This window comes from Diceros bicornis, chromosome 27 (genome assembly GCF_020826845.1).
Source record: "Diceros bicornis minor isolate mBicDic1 chromosome 27, mDicBic1.mat.cur, whole genome shotgun sequence".
Taxonomy (NCBI): domain Eukaryota; kingdom Metazoa; phylum Chordata; class Mammalia; order Perissodactyla; family Rhinocerotidae; genus Diceros; species Diceros bicornis.
The window spans coordinates 43,614,595-43,633,412 of NC_080766.1; the positions used below are offsets into that span (position 1 = coordinate 43,614,595).

General features: G+C 60.2%; 1 protein-coding gene across 3 annotated transcripts; it reads left to right on the top strand.

Annotated features, from left to right (window-relative positions):
* Positions 1–787: 787 nt before the first annotated feature.
* On the top strand, positions 788–18,816 carry PWP2 (PWP2 small subunit processome component). Of its 3 annotated transcripts, XM_058523211.1 has the most exons (21): positions 788–870; positions 2,133–2,245; positions 3,438–3,532; positions 3,951–4,050; positions 4,978–5,121; positions 6,076–6,211; positions 6,452–6,666; positions 7,082–7,225; positions 7,789–7,859; positions 8,321–8,457; positions 9,067–9,215; positions 9,396–9,543; positions 9,887–10,037; positions 11,051–11,231; positions 12,561–12,708; positions 13,349–13,457; positions 14,945–15,010; positions 15,955–16,173; positions 16,340–16,490; positions 16,742–16,816; positions 18,193–18,816. In XM_058523211.1, the coding sequence occupies exons 1-21, from the start codon at positions 853–855 to the stop codon at positions 18,377–18,379; spliced, it is 2,757 nt and encodes a 918-aa protein (XP_058379194.1). In that variant the 5' UTR covers positions 788–852; the 3' UTR covers positions 18,380–18,816. The 3 variants fall into 3 exon arrangements, with proteins under 3 accessions (XP_058379194.1, XP_058379195.1, XP_058379196.1); XM_058523212.1 differs by lacking the exon at positions 15,955–16,173; XM_058523213.1 differs by lacking the exons at positions 16,742–16,816; positions 18,193–18,816 and adding an exon at positions 16,616–16,735.
* Positions 18,817–18,818: the final 2 nt, after the last annotated feature.

An 18,818-nucleotide genomic window follows, 5' to 3' on the forward strand; every position in this document is an offset into this window, starting at 1 on the left:
AGGTATTAATTCCATTTTCATGGTTTACTATGAAAGTCATTCTTCACATTATTCTGTAATATATTGTTAGACTAAAACCATTGTATTAAGACTTTAAAATGTAAGCATTCTAATTCTGAAAATACACATTTTAAGAAGAAACTTTGCCGTTTTGAACTTCTTTCTTTTGCTGTGGGGTGTGAAAATTGAGTGTGTAAAGGTAAAGAATTTTCTTGTTTTTCTCCCCCTAATCTTTCTTCCTAACTCTAAGCACAGATTATTTACTTTTGGGGGAGCTTTCGGGGTTTTTTCATAATGCATTACCCAAGAACTCACCAGAACCAAGACATTTGATTCTTCACAGTTTTCAGGGTTTTTGTAGACGTATTTGCCAGCCTGACGTTTGACAAAGTAACTCTTCGGAAAAGTGTAGTTTTCAACTTATTCCGAGTCTCATTCTTTTCGATTCCCCTTTCATAATCCAGAGCTGTTAAATACGTAAGCGGGGTCTCGTACCTTCTCACCTCCTTGGTGTGTGAACGGTTCGTCCGGGTAGCAGAGCGAGCCTGGCCGAAGCTGGCGAGGACCAGTCCTGAACCCCGGCGCACGTGCGCGGCTCCCGGCCGGGACGGGGGCGGGGCCAGCGGCCTGGGGCTCCGCCCTGGGGCGGTGCGAGGGCGTGGCCGGAGCCGAGACTCCGCCGCGGGGCGGGGCTGGGGCGGGGCTCGGGCGGGGCCGGGGGCTGGGGCGGCGCCGCTCCTCCGGGCCGTGGGGGGCGCTGTGGCGCGGGGCCGCGTCTGCCCCGGAAGTGCTCGCTGCGGGCCGGCGGGTGAAGCACGGAGGCTGAGGGGCGGCCCACGTGCGGCGGCGGCGATGAAGTTCGCGTACCGGGTGAGCGCGGGCGCGGGGCGGCCGGGGGGGTCGGGGGAGGGGCCTGGTGGGCTAGGGGTGCGGGCGGCTTTGTGGCCACCGTGGGCCTGGGAGAGGCCGGCGTCGAGCGCAGCAGCGGCCCCGACCTGGACGGAGGGTCCCGGCCGCAGGTGGCGGGTCAGGACCCCGGTGCCCGGAGCCCCGCGGAGCGTCCCTCAGGCCACGTGAGGCCCGTCAGAGCGCGGCGTGGGGGGGGGGGGTCGCGCAGGGCCACCCGGATCTTTGCTCACAGCCGGCTGTCCCCCCATCGGGAACCTGGAGGTCGGCGCGCCCCCGGCGGCGGGCCCTCCTCTGCGGGCTGTTCTCTGGGGCCGCGGTCCCGGCCCCCACGCCGGTCCAGCCTCTGACCCCGCGCCGGCCCCGCAGCCCCGCCCCACACCTCACTGCCCACGCCTGCTCCTGGGCCCTTGGCCTCAGCGCCCTGTTCCCGGGACCTCCTCCCTCCCTCCCCAGCTCCCCGCGGCCGCGCTTGGTCCGCCCTCCGTCCCCTGATCCCGTCCTGAGTGAAGGAGCGCAGAAGCCTCACTGGCCTCCCTGGTTCCCTCTTGCTCCCACGGTCGTTAGCTGGTCTTCAGAAAACGGGAACGGGATCCCCCACGCCTCCGCTTAAAGCCTTCTCGCTGACCAGGCTCCTCCCTGGCTCTCCGCCTTGTTGGCCTGGTGGCTCCTTCTCGTCCAAGCCCCAGCTCAGGTGGCCCTTCCGAGCTGCTTCCCCGCCCACCCTCTGCGATGCGTCTCCCCTGCCCCTGTGGGGTTTCGTCTTGAGCACCACACACTATCCTTAATTCTGTCTCTTGTCTCCACTGCTCCTCCTGTGGACATGGACTAGGAGGGCACTGAGGGCAGAGACTGTGGGCACAGCTGTGTCTCCAGGGAACGCTCAAATCTGATGGTTGCACAGGTGGATTCATTACAGAGCTCTGGTCACCTTTGCAAGCTTTCTCTAACTTAAACGTGGGTCCGTCCTCCTCTCCCCCGAGGACACCTGCTGTGTCAGGCTCCCCCAAGTTCACGGTGCCCCTCACCTGCCTCACTTCTTCCTCTGTCTTGCTCTGGGCTGGGCTGCCTAGGTGCCCAGGAAGTTTCCTAGTGGATGATCAGGGACCCTGCGGGGGGCCACTGTGCCATCTCCTTGACCAGAGGCCTCACTTAGCTCTTTTCTAGAGTTCTGGAGACTCGGTCTTTACATTCTTTGTATTCAGACAGCTTTGTTTTCTTTTCAGTTTTCAAATTTGCTGGGGACAGTCTATCGGTGTGGAAACTTAAATTTTACCTGTGATGGCAATTCAGTCATCAGTCCTGTGGGAAACAGAGTCACTGTATTTGACCTTAAAAAGTAAGTGTGCTAAAATGGTGTTCACAGAGTGATCATTGTTACCATGTTTGCATGTAAAAATGGCTGGTGTTTTCCTCACTTTCCCTTTAGTAGTACCCCTTTAATTAAGGCAGCTCGAGAGAGGCCCACCGGACTTAGGTGGTGTGGAGGGGCCAAGGGTGGAACTGGCCATAGGAGTCCCAGTGTCTTCCTTCTAGTCCCTCAGCTAACCCCCGCGGATCTAGGAGTATCTAGGTCAGTGAGGTTACCTTCACGGTAGAAATCATGTGTCACGGAATTGTCTGGAAAGGGGTGCCCAGAGGTGTGGAAGCTGCCCGTCCCTCTCGGTGCCTCCTGCTTGATGAGCACGGTGCTCGCCCAGATCACTTCTGCATGCGCAGGTATACCGTCTTTCTCCCAAACAAGCGCATGGCTCTGTTCCTTTCTTTCAAGGGGAAGGACTGCTGGATGGGCTGTCACCCCTTCCCAGACTTGTGCAGCCTGGGCGGGATCCTCCTGTCACAGAGGCTCCCTGGGTTTCTGTCCTGCTCCACAGGCCTCAGTTTCCCTGTCTGTAAGATGGGACAGTAGTACGTGCGTTCTCAGCAAGTTGCTATCTAAAGTGCCCGAGAGCAGGGCCTGTGCAGGGCGAGTGCAGGGCCTGTGCAGGGCGAGTGCAGGGCCAGCTGCTGGCGTGCTCTTCACTGTTTTGTTTAAATGACATCTCACGGGGGCTCTCTAGAGTAACGACCACGCATTCATTGAAGAAAAGCTGGAGAATGAAACAGTAAAGAACAAAATTAGAACCTAACCCAACCGTGCCTTATCTTTCCACCTTTGTGCATTTTCCCATTTCTGTACAAAGTTTTACACAAATGTGCTGTCCTTGTGGTTAATGCCTCCCGTTGGATGGTCAGCTTGTTTCCAGTGTCTGGCTTTACACATTTGCAGAGTCCTCGGGGTGCAGTCCTAGAGGCAAACTTGACATATCCAGAGCCCCTTTTTAAGGCTTTGCCAGCTTTTCTCTGGGGTCATTGTCTTCTCTCCTGTCCCTCCAGCGGGGACGAGGGGATGAGCAGTGAGCCTGGGCCCGGAGCTCTGACGGCACAGGAGGGGGCATGGTGCAAGGGCGGTGGCTGGTGGTCCAAGGCCACCCGGCCTCTCCGTCTGACAGCATGAGACCAACTGCACGGCTCTGTCTTTTGTCTCCCAGCAACAAATCCGACACTCTGCCCCTGGCCACTCGGTACAACGTCAAATGTGTGGGGCTGTCCCCGGACGGCCGCCTCGCCATCATCGTCGATGAAGGTAACCGCCCTGGTCCAAGAGACGGGGGTTTGGGGTGGTGACTGATGGCACCAGCTAGGGGATGGGTGCGGTGGGCATCAGGGTGACACGAGGCCAACACCAAGTCCGGAGAGGGTCTAGGCCGCATGGTCGTCTCCCCCAGTTGTTTCCGTGTCTGGGGCCCTGGTGGGCTTCGGGATGAGAGTGTGCGTGCAGGGTGTGGATGCACCTGGGTGTCCTCCTGGGTTGTGTGCCCTTGGCACATGAGGGCTGGCTTCCTGTGCCGCGGGGCACGCGTTCCAGACTCCTGATGCCTGCAGTGGAGACACGCAGAACCGCACTGCTTTTTGGTTGTACGTGTGCAGCGAATTTGCCGAGTGTGTGGGGTGGGGTGTCAAGTCTGGGGTGAAGGCACGATCACCGCCCTCCCTTCCTGCAGGGGGGGACGCTCTGCTGGTCAGCCTGGTCTGCAGGTCCGTGCTCCACCACTACCACTTCAAGGGCTCTGTGCACAGTGTCTCCTTCTCCCCTGATGGCAGGTAAGGGCCTGCGGGCCTGGGGGAGCTGCTGAGGTGCAGACTCCATGACTCGTGTGGCGGGGCTGGACCCGGCTCGTGTGGCCCTGGAGGGCTCTCTGCACTCGGACCTTACTGTGGGAGCCCGTGCCAGTGCCTCTTGGCCGGTCCCTCAACCGAGTGTTCCTGCCGGCTCCGGGCTCCTGCAGAGCTGCCCAGGCGTGGCCCCTCCCCCGCTTGAAGGCTGGTGTTCGAGCCTCAAGTGGGAGGTTCTAAAGGCTCTCATCCAAACCCGCTCCAGAGCGGGTGTGGCCCTCAGAGGACCTTACGGCCTCCAGACAGCCGGGCCACACAGGAGCCCCCGGCGCCGAGGGCCAGGCCCCCAGCTCTGATGTCCATCAGCAGTGAGGAGGGTGTCGTGTGGGGGCAGGGCCCTGGCCAGACCTAGCCCTGCTCCGGGTTCAGGGGCCTCGAGAGAGAGGGCTCGTTCCCAGGTTGCGCACACCCAGGCCGACCCAGATGTGCCGTGGAAGGAGTGGCTCCGGGTTTTAGTCCTGAGCCCCCACCCCATGTCCACACTCGGAAACCCCTTAGAGCGGCTCCTGAGGCGGTGGCTGCTCTTCGGTGCCTGTCACGCGGGGCCAGTGTCTTCCTTTTGGTTCCACCCTGGGGCTGTCCGAGCTTGGCCTGGCCACGGCTGGCAGGCACGCCTGATGGGGCCCCTGCTCTGGGCAGAGCGGTGGCAGGCCCAGGGTGCTGCAGGGTCGGTCCGCTTCCTCCCTGACTCTGTCCCTGCAGGAGAAGGGGACTCGGGGCCAGTGAGAGGCAGGCCCCCAGGTTGGCCTTGTAGGAAGCTGGCCCCAGAGCAGGAGAGCTGTCCTCTGGGAGGCTCTCAGCTGGTCTCAGGATCTCCCTGGTGTTGAACGTCAACGGCCCCCATTTCCACGGCAGGAAATTCGTCGTCACAAAAGGCAACATCGCTCAGATGTACCACGCCCCTGGGAGGAAGCGGGAATTCAACGCGTTCGTCCTGGACAAGACCTACTTTGGGCCGTATGATGAGACCACGTGCATCGACTGGACAGACGACTCCCGGTGAGGCCTGGGGAAGGCGGGCAGGGGGCCTGGGGGCAGGGCCCAAGGGGGAGGCCTGTGACCAGCCTCTTGTTAGACAACCTGGGTGCCTCCTATCGCATCCTGAATTTCCTTTGGAAATGTCCTCTCATGGGCCTCGTGTGGGCTGGATGGGCTCCTGCTTGAGTCAGGTCTGCCCTGGCCTTGGTCTTAGTCACTGGAAACCAGAGAGTGGGATCTGGCCCTGACGAGGATGCTGTACATCCGTACATGTGGTCGAATTTGTGCCCCCAAACACCCAGAGCAGCTGTGGTCGGGGGAGAGTTGGTGGGTTTCTCCCAGCGTGGGTGAGGGGGAGCACTCCAGCGCAGTCCTCTCACGGCACCATCCCTAACCTTCCCGACAGGCAGCCGAGAGTTGCCAGCTTTTTCTCAGCTGCCCTGAGTTCTGTGTGCAGGGAGCAGCAGAGGCTGGTGGTGGGTATGTCGGACCAGCTGCCACAGTGGGGGGACACAGCTCCCAGGCAGCGTGCAGTGTGTCAGTGGGAGACAAAGGTCCTACTCCTGGGACGGTGTGCAGGGTGCCCCCTGGCCAAGCCTTCCCGCCTCTTCAGTGAGGCAGCGCCTGTTCTGGGTCTGTCTCTGTTTATGCCATAAGCAGAGTTCACCCCGATTGGGATCCAGGGCAGGTTGGAGAGGTGTGAGGAGCAGGCTCCCCAGGTAGCACCCGACAGGCTTGGCAGTCAGTTTTCTCCCCTCGGCTGCCCTCTTGTGAGGCATCGCTTTGTGAGGAGGGACGGTGGCACGTCCACTGAGGCTCCTGGTCCAGGAGAAGCACAGATGGATGTGTCCATGCCGAGAGGTGATGTGGGCCACACAGACCTGGACGTGTCCCTGTCCACCACCCTGGGCATCTCCCTGTGCTTGGGGCAGCCTCGGCTGGGAGCCCTGAGGACGAGCTGTCTCCTCTGTCCAGGTGCTTTGTGGTCGGGAGCAAAGACATGTCCACGTGGGTGTTCGGGGCCGAGCGCTGGGACAACCTCATCTACTACGCGCTGGGGGGACACAAGGACGCCATCGTGGCCTGCTTCTTCGAATCCAGCAGCCTGGACGTACGTCCTGCGCCTGGAGCCCCTAGCCCGACGGCATCCCTGGTCACCGCTGCGAGTGTGGGAGGCCCTGGGAGGCCGTGGCACTGGGCCCTCCCCGAGGTCCTCAAGGGCTGCTCGCTGGGCGTCATTTCTCCCAGTGCGCAGGGGCAGGCCTTGATGGAACGGCTGAAGCTAAGACAGCGCTCTCGTGAGCTGGGGTCGGGGTGACGCACGCCCACTGCCACGTGCTTCCCTTTGCAGCTGTACACGCTGAGCCAGGACGGAGCCCTGTGTGTGTGGCAGTGTGACACGCCCCCTGAGGGCCTGAGGCTGAAAGCCCCCACAGGCTGGAAGGCGGACCTGCTGCAGAGGGAGGAGCAGGACGAGGAGGGGGAGAGGGAGACCACTGTCCGCGGGAAAGCCACCCCGGCAGCGGAGGAGCAGCAGGGAAAAGTGAAGTACTCTCGGCTGGCCAAGTAGGTCTCCACGCGCAGAGTGGGGTGGGCCTCGTGCCTTCTGAGGTGGAACTGGGGCGCGCTCCTGCGGGCTCTCTTGCCTCAGAGGGACCCGGATGGGAGGTCGGTGGGTGAGGACCCGCAGGCACAGCAAACAGGCCGCTTCTCTGTGGGCCCATCCTGGGGGACCAGCTGAGAGGCTGCCTTGTCCTGAGTGGGGGGTCAGGAGGCTTAGAGAGTGGAGAGCCACGGGCGCGAGGAATGGGGGGTCGCCCTCAGCGGACGAGAGGCAGTGCAGTTAGGGCTGCCTCCCTACGTGCCCTGTGTGGAGCAAGGGCCTCTGGCCCGGGGGTCCTGGGCAGGTGCTGGCGGGGGCATGAGACCAGCCTGGCTGTCTGGTCCTCCTCCTGCAACGGTCCCGTGTCCGTCTGTTTAGGTACTTCTTCAATAAAGAAGGGGATTTTAACAATCTGACAGCTGCAGCGTATCACAAGAAGATCCACCTCTTGGTCACTGGTTTTGCTTCCGGAATCTTCCACCTTCACGAGCTCCCGGAGTTCAACCTCATCCACTCCCTGAGGTGAGTGCCTCTGCTCTGTGGCACGTGTGGTTTCCTGAGCACTCGAGAGTGTGACCAAGTCCAACAGGCCCACGATGGACGTGGGCGGAGGCCATGCTGTGCTTGCCCTGACTAGGGCTGTGGCGTTAGGACGGCTCCCCAGGACCTCTGTCCTCGCCTTCATCCTGGCCTTCGTCCTGGCCAGGCGGGAGGGCGGGTTAGAGGGAACTGGGTGTGCTGCCCGTCCTCGTCTCAGACACCAGATCCGTCCCTGGGCTTTGGTCTCCCAGAGCATCAGGTCTCTTTTCTTTCTCATTCTCATTTTTTCTTTCTGTTCTTTATCTTTGGAAGTTAAAATAGTGGTTTCGCAAAATCACACAGCTCCCCCATTTTTGAGTGCAGGGCGTCACTCTGGCTTTTCTGATGCTTTAAATGAAGTGAATGGTTTACGTCTAGACAGTGGGTGGGGAGAAGGTGGGTATGGACGGTAGGGGCCACCTGGCCCTGCCCTCGCCCGCCCGGCCACCCTGACAGTGGGGCCAGGAGGCTCTTCTGTGCTCACCGTGTCTTGCTTTTCTGCTCAGCATCTCGGATCAGAGGATCGCGTCCATCTCCATCAACAGCTCTGGGGACTGGATTGCCTTTGGCTGCTCAGGTTTGTCTCTGTGCCCGGGTTGGGTGAGAACAAGAGCAGAGCTTCTGCTGCAGGGCACCTGCGTGTGGTCCCCTCGGGTGCTGGGCCCCGGCCCAGCTGGCTCCGGGAGAGACGCCTTCAGGGGCCTGTTGTGTGCAGAGTAGGTTAGCTGGGTGGCTCAGGTGTGAGGGAGCAGTCAGTGAAACTTCCAGAACAAGTGCTTCTCTGAGCTGTGAGTCCCTTGTTGCCTGAATCCCAGTCTCTGGCTGCAGCCCCTGGCCTATGGCCTTGGCCCTCCGGTGGGCCGCAGCAGGTGTCCACTCTGCGTGCTGGTGATTCAGGAGATTGACGTCTCTGAGCTGGGTCTCCTCGGGTGGAGGGTGACAGCGCCTGCCTCAGGGTGGGACAGGTGGTCCGGGTGCCAGCATGAGTCAGGCGGGGCGGAGCGTCGTGAGCCGGTCTGCAGCCTGTGTGGTCCGCAGGCCTGGGCCAGCTGCTGGTGTGGGAGTGGCAGAGTGAGTCCTACGTGCTCAAGCAGCAGGGCCACTTCAACAGCATGGTGTCCCTGGCCTACTCCCCCGACGGGCAGTACATCGTGACCGGCGGGGACGACGGCAAGGTGGGGCTGCGCCGCCTTGGAATTGGGCTGGTGGGTGGCAAGTGGGGAGCTACAGGGTCCTGTCTCCGTCCCGTTGGCCGGGGCACCAGGGGCTGGGCTGAGGGGGGAGCGAGGCATTTGTGGCCAGGCCCCGCCTGTGGGGTTCAGCCTGGAGCTCTCGGGCTCTCCCCACCTCATCTGTGCTCCCAAAGAGGCGTTTACAGACTTAGCCGGATCTGAGTGGAGGGGATTTGGGGGTCCGTTTCCCCATTTTTGGGTCGGGCTCCCATACACATGCACCTTCTTGGCGGAGGGGTCTGTGGTGCCAGCAGCTTCCGTCTGACATGGGTTGGTGCTTGCTGTGCTTCCTGGGGCAGCGCAGGGCCCCCCGACATCCCCCAGCCCTCCCTCGTGGGGCGACAGAAATTGATGAGAGGCAGACAATCTGTCCAGACCTCAGCGCCCACACGGATGCCTGCATGTGTGTCTGCGTCTGTGTGTGTGTGTTCAGGGGTCCTTGGTTGGGGCCGTCTGTGTGTGTGTGTGTGCGTGCGTGCGTGCGTGCGCGCGCGCACGCGCGCGCAGTCCCAAGCCGTGGCCCGCCTACTTCTCACATGCTCCCCACCACAGGTCAAGGTGTGGAACACTCTCAGTGGCTTCTGCTTCATCACTTTCACGGAACACTCCAGCGGGGTCACCGGTGTGACCTTCACTGCCACTGGCTATGTCATCGTGACCTCTTCCATGGACGGGACTGTGCGAGCCTTTGACCTTCACAGGTGACCTTTCTGCTGGGATGCCGGCTCAGAGCAGGTTCCTCTCTGCAGTGGGCTGTGAGAGGCAGGCTGAAGGTTCCAGGCTTGTCGGGAAGCCTGTGGTGTAGACGAAGGCACGGTTGAAGCCCCAGCATCTGGGACTTCTGGGAGTGATGCCAAGCGGGACATTTCTCTTCCCGGCAGGTACCGGAACTTCCGCACCTTCACGTCCCCACGCCCCACCCAGTTCTCCTGTGTGGCTGTGGACTCAAGTGGGGAGATCGTTTCTGCTGGGGCCCAGGACTCCTTCGAGATCTTTATCTGGTCCATGCAGACAGGCAGGCTCCTCGACGTAAGGACTGTGGGTCCCAGGAGCCGTGCTCTAGAAGAGACTGGGGCTGGAGGGTGTGGGGACAGGCCACACTCGACACACAGGAAGGGCGCCTCTGGCAGACCTGAGGGGAGCGAGTGTGTTAGAGGTCACATCTCAGGACAAGCAGCACTCTTTACACGCGTTTTCTGACCTGGTCTCCTCTCCCTTCCCTGCACCAAGATAGAGTTAGCCCGCCTCATCCCACAGCCTCGAAGGTGCCAAGAGGGGCCGTGTCTCAGGCCACAGCCTCTGCGCGCACCAGTGTCCGGCTCGGGGCGGCCCACCACGCTCTCACCTCTTCAAACCCTTCTCTGAACCACAGGTTTTGTCTGGCCACGAGGGGCCCATCAGCGGTCTGTGTTTTAACCCAATGAGGTCGGTGCTGGCCAGCGCCTCCTGGGACAGGACAGTGCGTCTGTGGGACATGGTCGACAGCTGGAGGACCACGGAGACCCTGGCCCTGACCTCCGACGGTGCGCTGCACGGCGGGGTTAGCGGGCGGGGATCGTGACCCGGGACGACGGCCCGGTCTCTGTGCCGTTACCCACCTGTCTTGGTTGTGTGTCTGAATGTAAAGCCAGGACCCCCACTCCCACAGCTGTTAGGGTTGGGCAGTCCAGGGTCACTTGGTGCCGGAGGTCGCCCTGGGAGAGCGAGCTGGGGGCCTGGCTGCTGCAGACTTCCTGCCACTTTCTGCTCTTGCCTGTGCGTTAACGTCCCCGGAGAAGCAGCTGACGGAGCCACAGGGAGAAGCTGGCGTGGTTGTAGGCAGCGCGGGAGGCCCCCGGCCCAGGCTGGGTGGGCCGTGCCCCCAGGAGTCCCGCCGCCTGTGTTTGTGGAGTCGGCCCGGAGCACAGCTGGGCGTGTGTGGACGTCTTGTCCATGGCTGCTCTCGCCGTGGCGGTAGAGCTGATGGGTTGTGGCAAAGACCAAACCATTCTGGCCCTGTGCCAAGCACGTTTGCCGCCCCAAAACTCGAGGGTCTCCTCGGTGTTTTCTGCTTCCCGCCGCCCCACCCGCCTCTGGTCCAGGCTTTCGGCAGCCGGCGTCCTGCATCTTCTCGGGGCATCCGTACTGACCTCCCGCCTCCAGTTAGTCTGTTTCTGGTCTGTCCTGCATGTCCGTCAGAACAGGCTTTGCTGTGATCTCTGTGTGACTGGGACTCACCCTTGCCCGGCCCTCCTCCAGCCCTGCGCCCTCCCACCGGGCTGGCCCCTGCTCAGTTGTGCGTCGTGGGCGTCCCACGGCCCCACCTGGATCCCTCACCCCTCGAGGCGGCTGGGCCCTGCCCGCACAAGCAGCCGACGTGGCTCTAAGCTGTCCGTGCCGGGGCCCAGGGCCCGCCTCGTGGGGCTGGAGCTTCTGGTGTATCCCCACCCCACCCAGAACCGGTCCCTCTCGAGCTGGTAATGAGGACCAGTGAGGGTGGGCCTGCCTGCCGGAGCCTGGGGTCTTCCTCGGACCCTGATTTTGCACCTCTTTTCAGCTCTGGCTGTGACTTTTCGCCCCGACGGTGCGGAGCTGGCTGTGGCCACTCTGAACTCACAGCTCGCCTTCTGGGACCCCGAGAAAGCCGTGCAGACAGGCTCCATCGAGGGCAGGCACGACCTCAAGACAGGCAGGAAGGAGCTGGACAAGATCACCGCCCAGCACTCGGCCAAGGGGAAGTGAGTGTTTCAGTGGGGCGAGGGCCGCGGGCTGGGAGCCTGTCCAGCAGGGGCGGCTCTTCTTCCTGGGGGAGCCAGGACACCTGTGTCGGGGTTTGGTGCACCACGGCTCGATAGATTACAGTGTCCTCACACACCTTTGACCTTAACAGTGCTGCTGTGAGCGTTTGGGGATGAGTGTGCCCCTAGGAGTGGGGTTGCTGGGTGACCCCAAGGTGACTCTGTGTTTAAGTTATGGAGGACCTGCCAGACTGTTTTCCCAGAGGCTGCAGCATTTTATGTTCTTGCCGGCAGTGTGGGAGGGTCCAGTTCTCCACAACCTTACCAGTCTCATTAGTCTGTTTTTTTAATTTTTTTTTTTTTTTTAATTTATTTTTTTCCCCCAAAGCCCCAGCAGATAGCTGCATGTCATAGCTGCACATCCTTCTAGTTGCTGTATGTGGGACTCGGCCTCAGCATGGCCGGAGAAGCGGTGCGTCGGTGTGCGCCCGGGATCCAAACCCGGGCCGCCAGCAGCGGAGCGCGCACACTTAACCGCTAAGCCACGGGGCCGGCCCAGTCTGTGTTTTTAAATCATAGCCATTCTGGTGGACGTGAGGTGGGATCCCTTTGTGGTTTTGATTTGCATTTCCCTAAGGACTGGTGGTGTTGAGCATCTTTTCGTGGGCTGCTGGCCATTTGTATGTCAGCTTTGGGGAAATGTCTGCCCAGAGTATTTGCCATTTTAATTGGGCTCTGTCCTTATTGCTTACTTGCTCGAGTTATGTGTTCAGATGTGAGACGCTCGTCAGTTATATGGTCTGTGCAAGTTTTCTCCCATTCCGCGAGGTGACTACTTTCTCGATGGTGTCCTTTGGAGCACTAAAGTTTTAATTTTGGAGACATCCAGTTTATTTTTTCTTTTGTCGCTTGTGCTTTTGGTGTCACGTCTAAGGATCCACTGCCTAACCCAAGGCCACTGTCTCGAGTCCTGTAAGCAAACGGGGCATAAGTGCCAGGTTTCTGGTCCTGCAGGACTACGTAGACATTCCTGTGAGCGGCCGCTGTGAGGGTGGCAGGCAGACTGGCCTCCTTTTCATTCTGACTTCAATGAGGAAACGCCCTGACCCGAGCCACGGGGTCCTTTTGTGTAAAGGTCGTGCCTCTCGCGAGGCTGCAGCCCTCACCCTCGTCTGGAGAACGGAGCGGGGTGACTGGACGTTGTCAACCACACGTTCAGAGTCCCGCAGGTGTTCAGTCCTGAGCCGTGTGGGAGGGTGGTGTTTGCCCTCTGGAATCTGGGTGGGAGGAAGCCTGGGTGGTGACTAAGTCCTCGTCCCTCCGCTTCAGGGCCTTCACCACTCTGTGCTACTCTGCGGACGGCCAGAGCATCCTGGCGGGAGGGATGTCCAAGTTCGTGTGCATCTACCACGTCAAGGAGCAGATCCTCAGGAAGAAGTTTGAGATCTCCTGTAACCTCTCTCTGGACGCCATGGAGGTGAGCCAGCGCGTGGGGCTCCACAGAACAGCTCTGCGGGCTTCACGGGACGCCGGCATGGACCTGTGCTGTGCTGTGAACGCACGAGGCTGCTCCCGGGGGCGCCTGGCCCCTGCCCTCGCCCCTCCTCACACTCTGGCTGCCACGGGAACTGGGGCGGGGTCTCTGGGCAGACGTGCAGTTGCCTGGGTCGCTGCTCTGGCCCATCGCAGGGCGAGGGCTTCTGTGTGGCCACAAGCCCGCCCCTCCTGAGTGTTTCTGGGGGAACGTGTCCTGGGCATATCCCTGGGACATGCAGCCAGGATGAGCCGAGCAGATGGGCAGCCTGAGGGAGCAGCGGCCCCTGCATGTTGGGCTGACGTACCCCTGTGTGTGCGTCCCTCAAGGAGGCTCACAAGCTCTTCCAGTGTTGAGTTAGAGAATCCAACCACCACCGAGGTGGCAGCGGGGACTCCCGCCATCAGCAGCAGGCTCCGAGGGGAGGTTCTGCCACGAAAGGGGCTGGGGTGGGCTTATCGCTGTCCCTTCTCAGGGTCCGTGTGTCCTGTATGCGTTCCAGACAGGGCTGGGGTCTCGTCCTGCCGTGCCCTGCCCTCCCCTCACCTCTGACTGGTGAGCTGCCTGTGGTTTTCCTTTCTAGGAATTTTTGAACCGAAGGAAAATGACCGAGTTTGGTAACCTGGCACTAATCGATCAAGATGCCAGGGAGGAGGGCGGAGTCACGATACCACTGCCGGGAGTGAAGAAAGGTGCGCAGAGTGTCTCTCGTGTCCCCAGGGCCCCGGCCATAGCAGGCCACCCTGCTCACCGCCCACTTTTCCTGGATGACAGTGGTTTTGCTCTGTTGCTGGGGCTGCAACAATTGCCGTCCAGGAACTCGCGCTGCACGTGGGGGGCGTTTTGTGGAGGCTGGGGGTGCAGGAAGCCTCCCTGAGTTGCTGTATGGCCTGCAGCCTCCTTGCCTGCCGGGGCCCAGCCCTCTGCTTCCCACTCCCCCAACGTGGACCACAAAGAGACTACAGTGTTGGAGCCACGGTCCAGGAGGCCTGAGGGGCACACGTGCCTCACAGGGTCAAGGCAGAAGACAGGGACCCTCGGGCCCTGGTAAACCATCACGAAGGGACACCCATCTCCAGAAAGCCTGCGTGTCTCTGTGTGTGCCGGCCCTGGGCACGGTCTTGGGGTGGCTGCCCTGCCCGCCTTGCCACTGGTGCTGGCCCGGGCCTGGTTCACTCCTGTGAGGCCTGCCCTGCACGGTGGGGAACGAGGGCACCTCAGCGACTGGCTGGGTGACGGGGAGGACTGAACGAGCAGAGGCAGGTTCCCCATTGGTTCCGTGCAGCGCCGAGCACAGCGCACGCACATTCGCTTCTCTACACCTGATGGCAATGGGCCCGTGCTGAATGCGTTCCGAGAACTTCTTAACGAGAATATGGCCTGTGATTCCCCAGTTGGGTAGAGTAGTGGTCTCAACCTCTCTGGAGACGTTCTGATCGTCTTGACCTGGGGGGAGGTGCTGCTGGCACTGAGTGTGGAGAGTCCAGGGGGTCTGCTGGACCCACAAGGACCCGGCCCCAAATGCTGGTCACCAGCAGAATACTTCTAGGGGCACACAAAATGTCGTGGCAGTGGCCTCCAGGAAAGGCTTTAGCTGGCTGGGGACCAGAAGGAGAGGAGACTGACTTTTCACAGGTCACTTTTGTGTTATTGAGTTCTATGCCACGGGAATATATTAGCCACTTAAAAAGCTACTTTGAAAATAAAATGCCAGCAAGGACTCACATGATGATGCCCAGTGAGGATGAGTCTCCACTCCACAGAGCTGCCTTGTGCAGTTGTGTGGCTTGTGCACTGCACAAGGTGACTGGCCAAATGGGTAGGTGGGTACTGGAACCACCCTGCCTCACAGCCCTGGGCTGGGTGGAGGCCTTTTCCCAGAACAAACCAGCTGTTTGCTGGCCAGGCCAGATGCCCACGGGAGCATCTTCTCCAAGGGCTCACACGTGGAGGCCAGCGGCACTCATGAAACAGCATCTGAGACCCAGGGCCTCACCAGCACAGGGCTCACCTGCCGTATCTGCAACCAGGGCAGGAGGGCCAGGGGGCAGGGCTGCTGGTCTTGATGGGCCCGTAGGCACCCCTGGCCAGTGAAGTGACCCTGGGGTGGCCCTCCCTCTGTCGGGTGAGTGGCAAGGGATGTGCTGCTGTGTGACTGAGCGGTTTCTGTGTTTCCCAGGTGACATGAGCTCTCGGCACTTCAAACCTGAAATCAGGGTGACCTCCCTCCGCTTCTCTCCCACCGGTGAGCCCCGAGCAGCAGGTTGTTGGTTCTGGGAGGGGAAGGGGCTCGTCCTGATGGGCGTCGGGGCTGAGGTTGCACGACGGGCCTGCCATGTCTGCTCCCACGGACAAGGTCAGTCTCAGAGCCTCTGTCTGGCTCTGGCCGCACTGTCCGCTGTGGGTAAGACGTGACGGTCTTTGTCCTCGCCAGAGGACGGCTGTGAAAGCTCTTACCTCAGACACACCGGGCTTCAAAACAGGGAGGCAGACACCTGCTCTGAGCACCCTCCTGTGCCAGTCAGGACTGTCCCAGGGGGCCGCCTCCTCGTCTGCCATCAAGCACCTTGCTCCCCCATCCTGCCCCACTACTGAAGGTGTCTGCAGACTGGCTCTGAGGGCCGAGAGGGAGGGTCTGTGCCCCCAGGGCCTGGGGCTGTTAGGTACATGCGGTCCCGAAAAGTGGAGCTCTGCAGGGGGTTGCAGTGGCCTTATGGTTACGGGTTGACAGCTGATGCTTTCCAGCATAGATTGAGTGACACGAGCAGCAGGGTGCAGAACAGCACCCGGCCTCGACTGCTGTGTGAGCCAGTTTATCTGCATGTTTTGTCCTGGCCCCACGGTGGAGCTGAGAAGTTGGAGCAGAGACCACATGGCCTGCAAAGCTGGAAACCTCTGCCCTTGACAGGAAAGTCCTCTGGGCCTGGTGTAAACCAAGGGGGAAGGCGTTTGTGTACGTGTCTGCTCACGTGCTCACAGCAGCTCTGGAGGAGTACTTGCGGACGTGACCCAGGTGCCCCTTCCAGAGAGGAGCGGTGGCTGAGAGAGCATGAGAGAAAGATGTCCCCCTCTTCCTTTCTATGCTGCTGTATTTGGGACCACGGGAACGTCTTCAATACCTGTTCTTTAAAAAATGGAGAAAAGTGAGAATAAATGTTTAGGATGGTGCTTGACTGCTTAATTTCCCAGGGCGCTGCTGGGCGGCCACCACCACCGAGGGGCTCCTCATCTACTCCCTGGACACCCAGATGCTCTTTGACCCGTTTGAGCTGGACACCAGCGTCACCCCCGGACGGATCCGGGCAGCACTGCGCCAGCGGGACTTCACCAGGGCCATCCTCATGGCCTTCCGGCTCAACGAGAGGAAGCTGCTGCAGGAGGCCCTGGAGTCGGTGCCCTGGGACGAGAGTGAGCGCCCGGGGTCCTGGAGGGGCCACGAGGACCCTGCGTCCAGACCCGGCGGTCGGGGTTCTCGGGCTCTTTGCAAACGCAGGAAGGGCATAAGCTGTAATCGTCTCTTCTCCTGATTTGAGTTCTTTGCAGAGTGAGCATGTTTTTCTTCCTTTTCTTGCAGTTGAAGTTGTCAGCTCCTCCTTCCCTGAGTTGTATGTGGAGAAAGTGCTGGAATTTTTAGCTTCATCCTTTGAGGTGTCTCGCCATCTAGAATTCTACCTGATGTGGACTCAGAAGTTGCTTATGGTGCATGGGCAGAAGCTGAAGGCCAGGTAAGACGTGCTTCACCTCCTCGTTCTTTTGTGAGTTCTGTCACTTGATCAGCTGGTCTTCATAGATAAGAGGGGAAACTTTACCTGCAAACACGGCATGAAGTGAGGCCTTTACGTGCAAACAGGGTGTGAGGTGAGGCCTTTACACAACAAGCAGCACACACGGAGGCCTTACGTGCAAGTGCAGTGTGAAGCAAGGCCCGTGCAGCCTTCCGGTCACTGCTGTGCACTGAGGGAAGTCTCCTCTGCAGAGCGGGGAAGCTGCTGCCAGCAGTTCAGTTCCTTCAGAAGAGCATCCAGCGGCACCTGGACGACGTCTCCAAACTGTACGTGTTGCTGGCGTGGTTGGTGGGCAGGGCGGGGGTTGGCCCTCTGCCAGCTGGTTGCCCCCGGGGGCTGCTCCCTTGCTGCCCCTGAACCAAATTCACTGGCTGGCCCACGGTGGGACTGGAGGTTGGCCAGCTTCGGGTGTGCCCTGGGGTCGAAGAGAGAGACCTCTCAGTGAAACAGTGAGCATCTGCCGCAGTTAGACAAGCAGAGGCGGTGTGCCGTGGTGCGGTCAGAAGCCTCTGTCCTCCTGTCCCCAGGTGGTTTCATTATGGTTCATGCACTTTCTGGAACCTACTCTGAGTCCAAGTGGCCCATGAAGACCTCACAGCTTGGCCTCTTCTGGAGGGTCTCCCCTCCCCGCCGTTGATGGGGTGTGTCGAGAGAGGTGGGGTCTGAGGTGCTGTGTTCAGGATCGGTGGCCAGGTGTCCCAGCTCTGTTTCTGAAGGTCTGTCCTCTTCCCCTGCTCTTGTCTGCCCAGTGTCCACAGGCAGAGGCCTGTGTCTGGCCTGGGGGCCCCATGGTCCTCCCGTCTGCCCTTGGCTGGTTCCTCTGTGTTGATGAGTCTAGAACAGGCCCTTCTTCCTTGAACTTTTCTTCCTGAGCCTCCTGACTCTGCCATCCGCTGGGGAGAGAGCCTTCCCTTTGTCGAGGCTTCCCTGACTCCCCAGAGAGGCTGGCACCTCCTGTTAAGAGTCAGTCCTCGTGGCTTGTGTTCCCGTAAAGGTGGTGTTCCTGGAACCTCGGCGTCAAGTGACGGTTGCTGATTGTGGGGCACAGCTGGCTTTCATGTATCGATTTGGGGGAGGCTCCAGCTACACTTCCAGACCTATATTCCGGTTTAGAGCCCCACTCAGGCAGTAGCACCGCCTGCATGCACGGTGGTTGCTGCTTTTATTCATCGCTGATCCTTTCACTTTATAGTTCGTTCGTCCTCACCAGGTGGTTTCCTGCATTGAAACGATGGTGTGATTTCTCCCTTCATCCTGTCACTGGGGGGAATTAACTGACTCAGAGTGTTCCTCTCTGCTCTAAAGCGGCTCTGGAGCTCCGCAGCGGTCCCTTCCTCTGGTGTCTGGGGGGCCTGGCTGGTGAAGCTGGCTGGGCTGGGTCCAGAGAAGGGCAGGGGCGGTGAGGGCAGACCAGAAGGGATGGATCTCACAGTTGGGTCTTTGAAGGCCTCCACTGCTCCAGGGCTGGAGGGTGGCCGGGGCACGGAAGAGAGGAGAGAAGGGAGGCAGGTGGGGGGTTCGTGCAGCCCATGGCTGGTGTTTCTCGGGGTCACAGAGGTGGTTGGTGCGGGTGAGCCGGGGTTCTCGCTGGAAAGACAATCCGTATTGCTTTTACTGACGTGATTCCTGTGAACCTCAACAGCTGTGACTGGAACCGCTACACCATTCAGTACGCTCTGGCAGTTTCCAAGCAGAGGGGCATGAAACGCCCCTCGGAACCTCGGGGAAGTGAGGAGGAAGCAGGCGCGTCCGACGACGATGACGATGACAGTCTGCACCTGCTCGGGCGAGGACACGGGGACGAGGACGAGGACGGGCTGCTGGTGTAGAGCCGACCAGGTGTGCAGCCCCGCTCGTTTCGGTTAAGACCCCCGAGAGATGGAACCGCGCTGCCTGGGCCCAGGAAGTGAGGGGAGGGCAGCCCGGAGAGTGTGGCAGTGCTGTCGCCGAGGACTTGCTCTTCCTGTGAGAACCAGACAGGGCAGCAGCATCAGAGCGAGCTGAGCGTCCCCGGCCAGCCCAGGCCTGGCACGCGGGGCCCAGGATCCGGCCACGTGAATGAAAGTAAAGGATGGGCGTCTGCTATGGAAAACGCCTTCCAGAGAGACAACTGGGTTCACGTTGATAGACGCAAACTTCGTAAGAGCGTTATTTATATTTTTAGTATGAAGTTCTGATGATAAATTGAGGGATGAAAAAGATGGGATTTTCTAAAATGTAAGAATGGATTAAGTTTGAACTCTGAATTAAAAATGTTTATAATGTATT

Excerpts from the sequence above, each read along its gene's own strand:
- PWP2 (XM_058523211.1), top strand. Across the intron at positions 7,226-7,788 it reads AACCTCATCCACTCCCTGAG|CATCTCGGATCAGAGGATCG; the intron begins GTGAGTGCCTCT and ends TTTTCTGCTCAG. Across the intron at positions 7,860-8,320 it reads GATTGCCTTTGGCTGCTCAG|GCCTGGGCCAGCTGCTGGTG; the intron begins GTTTGTCTCTGT and ends TGTGGTCCGCAG.